Raw genomic sequence first — 10,836 nt, forward strand, 5'->3', positions numbered from 1 at the left:
TCTCGACTCTTTTCTTTTTTTTTTTTTTTTCCCCACCATCGAGAATCTTGTGATTTTCACTCAATCTCAATCTATTTCCGCGGACGCTTCATATCAGATTCAGTAGATTTACAATGATAGAACATTTCTTAAACACCGATAAATAATTTATGTTCAGTTTTTAACACATATTTTAACATATACACCATTATAATAAAGATGATATAGGCACTACTCCCTTTCAAATAATGCTATTTATAAAAAATTGATATTTTAAATTTTCCAGAAATAAAAAAATTATGTAAAAATGCCTCGTGAAAGTTCTGGATTACTCGGTGATATAGATAAGAAACAAGTGGGAAACATGCAACAGCTAATTAGTGAACAAACCCTTCATCAGTTAAAACATCTCGCTGGACCGATGGCTCTTTTGATAACTTTGATGATCTATACTGCTCTCGGTGGTTTGGTATTATAAAATTTGTTTAAAACTTTATTAATCAATTGACATTATTTTTTTTCGAATAATCTATCAAATCGGAAATTTTCCACTGCTCAAATCACAGTTACTAACTCCGCTTTAAAAAATCTACTGTTTTTGAATTTTATTATTATTCAAAGTCTATTGAAGTTTTATGACCGTGGAAAAATTTTCCGTTTTTCTCAGTAAAAGTTTGGAAATATTCACAAAAGTTTATTAAAAAATTTGGAAAAATAGGGGCACGCATAATGATCAAATGTAAAAACGGTATATTTTTTCAGGTCAATCTAATTCACCGGTTCCCAGAAATCCCTTTACTAAAAATATGAAAGATGAAGAGATATTAGCAATAACCTCTGAAAGGAATGCCTCAACTTTTGGCAAAAAACAAAAACTGCCATTTTTGTATGAAAAACTAAGAAAAGTCGTTAGAATAGATTTTTTCAAAAGGTAATCAATAAATTGAGGATATTAAAAGTAAGAAAAACAATCTAATTGAAAATATTTTTGGAAAAATGTTAATTTTATTGTTCCGTCATTTAACATAGGCGTATAGGAGTGGGGTAGCTAGACAGTCGACGGGTAGAAATTCGGTTGGTACGTACTTGTTCAGAGACACTACCGCATCTCCTAATGTAAGATCGCTTATAAAGTTAAACGGATAGTCGACAATCAAGAAATTAGTGTTTCCAGCTGGAAGATATCTAGCACGGAATTCTCACAACTGGCATTATTCCAAAATTACCAATTTTATCACTCAAATATAGCAGTTGAGCACTGCCAATGAAAGAGGAGAAAAACGAATGTAATAGCAGAACTGTTTATTGTAGCCGAGGTATATATGGAACATTCTTCCAAATATTGTACAGAATGTGGCCTCGAAATTTTCGAAAATAATATTGTCGCTTCTCAATGAAACCTCTGTATTCATTCCAGTTTTACTGTTTCTAATTCTGCTGATTCTAATGATTTTACATTAATTTCCTTAGAAACAGCTAGCTGTTATTTTGGCCTTTTTTCGAATATCTCAAGAATTGTTTAATGCCAATTACTTACATGTAGGGTACTTCATGGCATATATATTTTTCCGAATGCAATCTCGATATCTTTGATCCAAATGTTGGGCTGGTGAAAATGGTCATTTTAATGCTATTTTTCAATCTTTGTTAATTAAAGAAATAATTATGATTACGAAATGTTGTTAGATAGAGAATGGCTTTTACATTTCTCGTTCATTCAGAATTTTCCATTGTTCTCTTTAAGTTGAAATTTTCCTTCTAGATTTTTAGGCAATTAGAACTACCTTCAGAAATTTTGAGATTGGGAAGAATTAGAGCTGAAATCATAGCGGAGAGAAATCACCTAGTTAATCAAATTCTGGATGATCGAAACACAATTAATCTCCTGGACGTGGTAATTAAAAATTTAATTTTACTCTTTACAAATATCATATAAATATATAAAATACAATTACCAACATAAAAAATGAGTTTTTTTTTTCAACTTTGTTTGTATTTGTTTGTCATTTTAGATTGAATTAGAGTTGTGTTCTTACGAAAATACACTGCAAAAAGCCGCTCAGGGAGGATTTATAATCAATCCAGCATTTGACTCTCCAAAAAATTCAAACAATGAAAACATCATTGAACGATCATCTGTCATCACCGAGCGATGGAGTATACTTCAAGCAATATTTTTTGCCAGTACAGTACTCACAACAATCGGTAAAATTTTCCACATTTTTTTTCTATATATTATCTCCAATCTTGTTTTTATTGGCCGGAAAATGGAATGTCTGTGTGTATTTCAGGCTACGGAAATGTTGTCCCTTCCACCCACTGGGGGAGGGTATTTTGCATATTTTATGCTTTCGTTGGAATACCACTGACACTGACTGCAATTGCCGCATGGGGTAAACTTTTTGCTGAAATAGTGACAAACCTCGGAGACAGAATAAGAACCAAATTCCCTCCCTTCACAACCCATTTGATTCCGAAGAATATAACAGGTCGCAGGTCTTTAGGTAAAGGTTGTTCCTCGGATTGTTATGACAGCCTGAATTTTCCACTTTTCTTCCCACCGTTTTTATTGACTTCACTTCACATATTGACCTATGTCGTCTTTACACCATAATTTAGATGTTTAGAAAATTCAACATTGATAAATGGTCAAAAGACATTTTGTATAGGAGCTTTGGCTGCAGTTGCACTTCTCTTCATTTATTTATCCTGTGGAGCTGCGATGTTTATGCTATGGGAAGATGATTGGGATTTTTTCGACGGCTTCTACTTTTGGTTTGTAACAATGACAACCATTGGTTTTGGAGATCTTGTACCAAGTAAGTCCCACTACCAACTTCAAAGTACTCCATGTTTTTTCTATTTTTTAAAACTCGAATTACAAGCAATCCGAGTCCAGTATTTGAGGCTGTCAAATAGTTTTATTTTGGAAATTTATAAAAAAATTTCAGGCGTAAATATGCCAAGTTATTCAAATGACTTTTATCTTTCGAGCTATTTTAACGTGCGTATTCTGATGCGCCTTTAAGAATTGGTATTGCATACTCCCCAAATTCGAAAACCTGAAAATCACTATGGAAAAACAATGCCAAAATGCACATGAGTAAAAAAGCTCAGGAGTACTACCTTAAAAACTTGACCAAATTTTTTTATCAGTGTACACAAACAAATATCTTTTAATTTTCAGAGAAACCAAAATACATGCTTCTGTGCTCTTTGTACATTCTTGTGGGTTTAGCTCTAACAGGCACTATAATTGAACTCATAAGGATGCAATACAATCAATCTTGGCAACGATTGCAAGCTCTGCGGGGGCCTTTAATCGAGGCGCTAAAAAAAATGGGAGAACAAGCCGGAGGTGATATGTCAGCGTTGCAATTAGATTTGAAAAAAGTATTGGCAGTTGTATCACTGCCAAAACTTGGAAAACCAAATGGTAAAGATATGAAGAATGTAGAGTGGAAAGAAGCTGTTCAGGCTGTACTGAAGGAAATTGAAGAATCTGCAATCCACAATCAACATAAAAAAATTGTACGAATTGTCATCTATGAATCTAGTGTTTAAATTACAGGTAGAAAGTCGGATGAGGGCTGTCCTATTAGTGTGTAGTGTATTTGTCACATAACACATGTAATGATAACACATCAAATTTAAAAAAAGTGAAGAATTTGGAAATTGTTAAATTGTAAAAATATTGTTTTAAAATCTTATAGAAATACATTATTCACGAATTTTTTTTTTGAAAATTCTGCATAATATCTGCATAATTCTTTTTTTTCACAATTAAGTCATAAAAATATATTCCCTCAATTTATCCATATGTCTTTGTTGAAATGAAGAAAATTGGTGAGTGTTAATTTTACACGAACAACCTACGGGTACGATGCCGCTGGGATCAAGCAAACCCCCACAACTGAGCCTCTACTTACGTCAATCCTCTTTGACATAACCGTTCAAACATCCAAATTGAACCTGGCGCCATTTCGATTATTACGCCACACTGCCACAGCCTCTGGCTTAGTTCTTGCGTTACCGCTATGAAATTTTTCTTCTTGAAGCAAAAGCACAAGCCGCAGCAACCTCCCTTATATTTTTTGCATCGAGCAGCTGATATCACAGCATAAAGTTCCGTTATAATTAGCGAAGATTTGGTACTTACCTATATCACAGTGAGTGGATAAAACCCTTTTGGATTAAAAAGAAGAATAGTAATCAAAAGGAAATTTATGAGCGAATAATATTTGTAGGTTGTGTTAATATCTGCAAATATTTTGCATCATTGACGATATTATAGTTCATAAGCTGACTCGAAAATATTTGTTTTACGATTTTAAGGAGAAGACTAACTTTACCAAGTTACATCTATAAGTATTCTGCAATAAGCGAAAATGGTTCTGGGGAAAAGAACTCTAGAAGTAGCTGCAAAATGGTAAGACCATCTGTATACATTCATTTGAATTATATATTAACCGTATTATGAAAAATGAAGAGGGGTGTGACTAATTAAAATTTCCATAATAGTCTTTCCAAAGTTTGCTTTATTACGTAACTATTCAACAATGAAGGTATTTCTCGATTTTTACTCCCAAATAGGAGAGAAATTTCTCATTTTTTTTTTCATTTTTATCTTTAAAAAACAGATTTTTTTTCGTCTTGATTGTTTCTCATTGGAAAGAAATTTGATTGTGTATAGAGAGTGATATGAAATGGATACCTTAAACATAATAGTAAAACTGACCTTTAATCTTGCAGATTTAAAATTGCACACATTTAAATGAGATTGTCCACTAAATCATCCAAAAATATAAATATTAAAAATATAGAGAAGTCAATTTGGAATTTCCATCGAACACACACAATTATATTCATAACAAATGCTTCTCGATCTAATTATTTTCATAAAGTTCTATTCAATTTTGCGTAGGAAAACAACAATAACCTCACTTCACACAACATGTCCTTTTTCATTGTCACGAAAATTTTTTTTCTTATTCTTATTTGTCTTCTCATCAGCTCTAGCCTATTCCCGCATTTATTTTTCGCCATTAAGGACAATGAGCTAGAGTTTTAAGAACGGAGAGAGGGAGGAAAACATTTAGTAAAATACGTGGTTATCCGTGCAGTACAAACTTTTAAAAAAATTTGAAAGTGTACCTACTCTCTAACCATCTCATCAATTTTTCCCGCTATGGAGTGATATAACGTGATGTTCCATATTTGTCATTTTTTGGAGAAATTCATCTGTGATTTCAGAAATTTTGAGAACGTTCAAAACAAGCGAAGCAAAAGATTATTTGTAAACGCATAGGAGAGATCTTATGGTATCGTTCCCATTCATTGTCATGATGATAGAAATATATGAAATGTATATATATGATTTATGAATCAATGATGATGTGGAATAAAGCATCTCAAGATGCATATTTTTTTGCTCATCAATTTTTAACTATTTACAATGCTTTCAGGATCCCGTCAGCATCTCTGTATGCAGGAGTTGGAAGTCTCGCTTTCCTGTACTTCAGCGATTGGAGACTCATTGTGGACCTTATTCCAATCTATAATACAAAATTCAAGAATACCAAATAATAAAATACGTAACGCCAACCAAAATCGTTGCACATTTTCCTAAAATATGAAGAATAGCTCGGGTAATATCCATTAACCGTAATTTTTATTCACTTGTATAGTCTATGAATTGAAATATACACAGCTAGCAATATATATGTTTTGTTTTCTATTTCCCTCGTAGTTTCTCCTTTTCATAAATAATATTGGCATACGCTTCACTTATTTTCATCTTGTATCGACGTCGCCTGGGTATGTAAATCCAACTGAAAATAATATTAAAAATTGTCTATGTAATTTGCAATAACACCAAAGTTGTATATTACCTTTTAAACAATGCTGTGTTACATCGACATCTCTACAAATTTCTCTAAATCTCAAAAAAACAAAACAATATTCCAAGAGGAATCAAATTCAAGTATAATATTTTCATCACTAACCGGTAGAAAGATCCGAATGCAAAAATTCCGGCGATTATCCATAATCCCTTCGGAAGTTTGGAAAATTCAAATGGTAATTTTGGAAGGTGGCGTAATGCTGATATTTTCCATTGAGAATTTATTTTCTTATCGCTGTCGACCAATAAAAATCATTAAAAATAAAAATTATGCAAATATAGGTTAGGAGAATGCGGCAGCTTTCATTGATTGTTACCTCATTTCGGTTCCTTTCTAATTCTTCCTTTTCTTTAGCAAGGTTTTCCTGTATGGTTGGTAGCCAGATATAAAGTCCACTCAAGCTACCAAATATCGTGACAAAGATGATTTGAGCCTTCGTTAATTGAGTTTTTTTAAATAATTTCATACTGCGGGCAGCTGTGAGGCAGGTATCTGTGGGGGGGACTCGTCCTCTGACTCAAAGAGGATTGACTAAAGGAGAGACTCAGTTCTGGGGCCCTTTGAGTGACCCCAGCGGCATCGTAGTACTGTAACCCAAGAGAGGGAAGGCGCCACACGCAATTCTGGGGTGTCTAGCCGTTTTAATTATTATTTTTTTGAAATAATTAAAATTTTGACCGGAACTTAGCCCCCATGTTTTTGCAATTTCAATGACAGCCATTCAAGTGTCTAATGAAATGATGCAGAATGGTTTGTACTCTTCTCCAATTGATTGATTCTACATTACTTGATGAAAATCGTTTTGGAGTAATTGGGTCACATCGTAATGGAGGGGGAGGAGCCGCCATGTTTAATTGAACTCAACAGCTGACACATTGACACTTCGATGGATACTTCATAAATAAAAAGTTCTACAGAATGAACAATATTCTAAAGTACTTACGAATTAATAATGAAAATTGAGTAGCAGTTTGTTTTTATTTTGGTAACGCTTCCAGCACAGATTATGATCTCTGATTCTAGCTCTAGGTTCGTCATGGATAATCTCACAACGGCATGTCAAGTGAGAAATAGTTTAGACAAGGAATTCATGACGCTTTTGGCCAAGTGGGATGAAAAAGATCTTCAAATTCTCATTCTCCGCAAAGGTTCAGAGCCACTGAAAGGAGAGGTATATTTATCAAAATAGAATACTTTATTTTTATGCAAGTGTTGAAAATTTTTGTTTATGTCATAGGTGCGTGATCGTAACAACCCTCCCACATGCCAAAACAATCATCACGCACTTGTTGCATAATATACTAATTAGCTCCTACCAAATGTTTTCTTTTTTTTTTTGTAATCACAGATATGCATAAAAAATTTACTACAGCCAGCAGGGAATTTCAGTAGAACGGATGAACAATATTTGGAGGATATCAAGAGAGAATTGGCAGGAGAAGATGAAGGGGTAGAATTTTCCATCAAGGTCAATACTTTCCAATGGAAGAAAAAAGCATGGAAACGTGGGTTGATTGAATGTCAACATGTAAACAATATTGTTGTATTTTCCGACTTGGTTATGAATTTTCTAACGTGTTGTCTGAATACGGAAAATAACACATTGAATATGAGGATGGAAAATAATAATTTACGGATAAGATCGGAGGAATTGGAAAGAACGCTAAACCGTATGATAGAGGCCAAAAATCATATGGAGGAAGAATTGTACAAGAAACTTATTGTCCTGTTAAATAGCAAAAAGAAAAAAAATAGAGAATTGAAGACAAAAGTGGAATGTCGTTCTGCCATTTATGACCAATCTACGGATGAGAGTGAAACGGAATTTGCAAAAATACAGGATAATTCAATATCATTGAATATTGAAGATCCACGTGTTGAATTTCATAAATCTGTAGCTTGTAAAACACATAATTTGTGTAAAAACGAAAGCTATTCATTAGAAGGACTTGATGGATCAAATAATGAGAGTGATGAATCTTTTGTTCTGAAATTTTCCCAATCGCCATCTCAGGAGGCTCCTGATGGAAAAATCACTCGTATACATATAACTGACCAACATTCTGGAGATGATTTATTTTCTGATTGAACATGTGCATCGTTTTTTATTTTCTATTTACCATAAAGTTCATTGATTGATATTATTGTCATATGAATAGAGAAAGAGATTTGCATTTTTATGATATGCATTAAATTTCTAGTACCACATCTCATTGAAGGAGGAAATCAATGAATTTACTATGCCCATTGCCGCTGGTACTACTGGATCTAGAAAATTCCACTCTAGTATAGATACTTTTACGTTTAATAGCACCAAATAGAACAATTGGATAATCATCTGTTTTAAGTTGGAATTTATTTTCTTGGAAATCCTTTCGATTTCCAAGGATGGAGGTTTTCTTGAAAAAATCAAATCTGTTTGTACCCTCTCTGGTTGGTCCAGTAGGAATTCGATATTCAAGATATAAAGTCATAGGGTACTTGATGGGAAGACTAATACTTCGGTGAAATTTTTCCTTTTCTATATTAAATAACTTTCGGATGGCATCCATTATTTTCTGTAATTCATTCATATATATGCCCAAGTATAAATAATGACTGATACTTTTATAATTATACCTTGATATGGTGAAAATCGTGAATTCCCATTTTCAGTAATTTGTGGGCTTGGAGAAAACATAGGCGTCGGCCATTAATAAAATTCATTTCCATGGTATCCTGATGAATGAAAAAAATAAATATTTTATTACATGATCTGAGTAATAATGATAATTTAAAGAGGCAAAAATCATATAACAGCAATTATTAAGTTTATTTTTTCAACTAGCCTTGTATTGTGGCAGTTGAACATCATTTTCAAGCCATTCTGATACATCTTTTAATGTCCATTCCCAGTAATGCGGTAGGTCTATTGAATTTATAACTTTACCAGCACAGTCGATCAATTTCGGTGGAGAACAACGACTAGATGGAATCAAATGATTGAATCATTTCAATTATATTTTTAGACTCGCTATAAACTGTCATAATTGCCAGTTTTACCTTAAATTGTCCTCAGATTTGCAAAATGTTACTTCCGTTGACACTAGATATTGCAGCATATCTCACATGATAAGTTATTATCAATGGACAATTGTGCAAAACTCATGGAATATTACAAAAATGTTGTAAGCATGGAGATTTTTCAAGTAACATATAAAGAGAAGTTAGCCAAATAAAACAAGTAAATGTTTGAAACAATGAGCCTACTTTAAATAGGTCAAAATATTCTTTATTCATTCCACCTCGTATAGAAATTATATTACAAATTATATACTGATAAAAAAAAAATCTTTTTCGTTAGTACACCTGACTCATAACAAAAATTTTTGAATTTCGCCAGCAATATCCTCGAGGCGTAATTTTCTACTAACAGATTTTACCACGTAAAAAGGTAGTTCGTGCAGAGTAAAATTATCATTGAAAATTGATTGACAGGCATAACATAATAAGTGTCTAATTTGTTCATATTCAATATTATGATTAAGTGCCTGCATATTATTACACCTACAATCCTGACAGCTATACTCTTGTACATTTTTTTTATTTTCTGGCGATATTTTCATCAATTTGGCCAAATTCCATTCGGCATTTGCACTCTCCGCAGATACAATTTTTGAAAAGTTTTTAGCATCAATACTTGAAGTAAAACCATCAATGGGAATCGTATCTAGACAACCATTACAAAATGCACACACTTGCTCGGTTGAAATATTATTTCTATTATTTTCTTTACCGCTAACAATTTTTTCACCCGTTCGGAAAATCGTCGAGACTGTACCACTAAATTCATCTTCCAAATTTCTCACGAATTTTCCAGTCAATTTTTGGATAGAAGGGTGGAGATTGTCTTTCAATTCTTTCTCATCAATGCACTTGATATCACGTATCCTTAGATAATAATAAAGCTCCTGTCGGCTAAAATCGCGCATAGGTCGTAAAATCATCACATCCTTATGTCTATTATCTATAAAACCACAGTCTGATGACAAATGTGCACCTCTTCCTAACGCAACATTACTTAAAATTGCAATTGCTAAGGAAGTCGAATCGTCAGCGAGAAAAATTTTTTGACACTTGAGAATTTTTGCAGCCATCACCATTACCTTTTCTCGTAATTTTAGTAGAAAATCTTTTTTACAAGTTTCATCTGTCAGTTTATTCCACATTTTTAACAGCTCCTCATCTCCCTTGCTTTGATCATTCAAACGTGTTTTATCCTCCAAGAATGATATTGATAAATTATCAGAGCTCATAGCCTCACTTATTACAATACCATAAGCTGGAAAGCCTAAGGCTTCAACCTGTTTGTAAATATTCGTCAGTTTAATTTGTCTTTCTGCCATGCTTTGACCCATGATAAGCCCATCTGAAACAAGAGGTTGCAACAATGTGCTTGCAATTAATGAAGAATACAAATAATAAAGTCAGAAAATGATGAAAAAAATACCATCAATGTAGAGAAGTTTTACGTTAAAAATCAAACGTTTGTGAACACTCTCGTCCATCCCTGCCTTAATTAAATTGAGAAGAGCTGTTGATCCAGCTTGGCCATTATGGCCAACCAATATAGTATCGCTTGGCCTCACAATTTTCGACCTTCCTAGGGTCGCTCGAAATTTATGAGTTGCACTAATTAGGAAACATCCATTGCAATAAACATCCTTCTTTCTCAGCGTAACCTCAGCCTTTTCATTATTACATTTTTGACATACCAATTGATTTCTGGAAAGCATTGAATTTGTGTAAAAATCTCCCTATTCGTACTTAAATGCGGATTTTTTTTTTATATATATACTCACAGAGGACTACTTTCTATTTTTATCATTTGTGAATAATCTATGCTGAAGGAATCATCTGTTGAACTGCACATATTTTTCACACATTAAGAAATTTGATCCTTTGTGGAATTATG

The 10,836-nt window shown here is 33.1% G+C and overlaps 3 protein-coding genes across 4 annotated transcripts; 2 read left to right on the forward strand and 1 right to left on the reverse strand.

Moving 5' to 3' along the window:
* Window positions 1–57: 57 nt before the first annotated feature.
* LOC105267515 (TWiK family of potassium channels protein 7) lies at window positions 58–3,692 on the forward strand. The gene is made up of 6 exons (XM_011306422.1): window positions 58–448; window positions 1,742–1,873; window positions 1,992–2,184; window positions 2,271–2,483; window positions 2,649–2,798; window positions 3,167–3,692. The coding sequence occupies exons 1-6, from the start codon at window positions 287–289 to the stop codon at window positions 3,541–3,543; spliced, it is 1,227 nt and encodes a 408-aa protein (XP_011304724.1). The 5' UTR covers window positions 58–286; the 3' UTR covers window positions 3,544–3,692.
* A 2,563-nt stretch (window positions 3,693–6,255) lies between these two features.
* LOC105267519 (uncharacterized) lies at window positions 6,256–8,636 on the forward strand. Its single transcript, XM_011306435.1, has 3 exons — window positions 6,256–6,817; window positions 6,906–7,053; window positions 7,231–8,636. Exons 1-3 carry the CDS (start codon window positions 6,801–6,803, stop codon window positions 7,969–7,971), a joined length of 906 nt encoding a protein of 301 aa, XP_011304737.1. The 5' UTR covers window positions 6,256–6,800; the 3' UTR covers window positions 7,972–8,636.
* LOC105267518 (cytoplasmic tRNA 2-thiolation protein 2-like) lies at window positions 8,502–10,830 on the reverse strand. Of its 2 annotated transcripts, none has more exons than XM_011306434.1 (4): window positions 10,724–10,830; window positions 10,372–10,646; window positions 8,925–10,290; window positions 8,502–8,846 (listed from the first exon to the last, which is right to left on the reverse strand). In XM_011306434.1, exons 1-3 carry the CDS (start codon window positions 10,792–10,794, stop codon window positions 9,236–9,238), a joined length of 1,401 nt encoding a protein of 466 aa, XP_011304736.1. In that variant the 5' UTR covers window positions 10,795–10,830; the 3' UTR covers window positions 8,502–8,846; window positions 8,925–9,235. The 2 variants fall into 2 exon arrangements, with proteins under 2 accessions (XP_011304736.1, XP_011304735.1); XM_011306433.1 differs by having other exon boundaries at window positions 8,502–8,600; window positions 8,711–10,290.
* Window positions 10,831–10,836: the final 6 nt, after the last annotated feature.

The sequence above is a fragment of the Fopius arisanus genome, unplaced genomic scaffold (genome assembly GCF_000806365.1).
Source record: "Fopius arisanus strain USDA-PBARC FA_bdor unplaced genomic scaffold, ASM80636v1 scaffold00047, whole genome shotgun sequence".
NCBI lineage: Eukaryota > Metazoa > Arthropoda > Insecta > Hymenoptera > Braconidae > Fopius > Fopius arisanus.

Coding starts and splice junctions, on each gene's coding strand:
- LOC105267515 (XM_011306422.1), top strand. CDS start 287: ATGCCTCGTGAAAGTTCTGGATTACTCGGTGATATAGATAAGAAACAA. Junction 449..1,741: donor ATACTGCTCTCGGTGGTTTG/GTATTATAAAAT, acceptor TTTTCCTTCTAG/ATTTTTAGGCAATTAGAACT. Junction 2,799..3,166: donor TTTTGGAGATCTTGTACCAA/GTAAGTCCCACT, acceptor TTTAATTTTCAG/AGAAACCAAAATACATGCTT.
- LOC105267519 (XM_011306435.1), top strand. Junction 7,054..7,230: donor CAGAGCCACTGAAAGGAGAG/GTATATTTATCA, acceptor TTGTAATCACAG/ATATGCATAAAAAATTTACT.
- LOC105267518 (XM_011306434.1), bottom strand. CDS start 10,794: ATGTGCAGTTCAACAGATGATTCCTTCAGCATAGATTATTCACAAATG. Junction 10,647..10,723: donor AAAATAGAAAGTAGTCCTCT/GTGAGTATATAT, acceptor AATGCTTTCCAG/AAATCAATTGGTATGTCAAA. Junction 10,291..10,371: donor AAAACTTCTCTACATTGATG/GTATTTTTTTCA, acceptor CTCTTGTTTCAG/ATGGGCTTATCATGGGTCAA.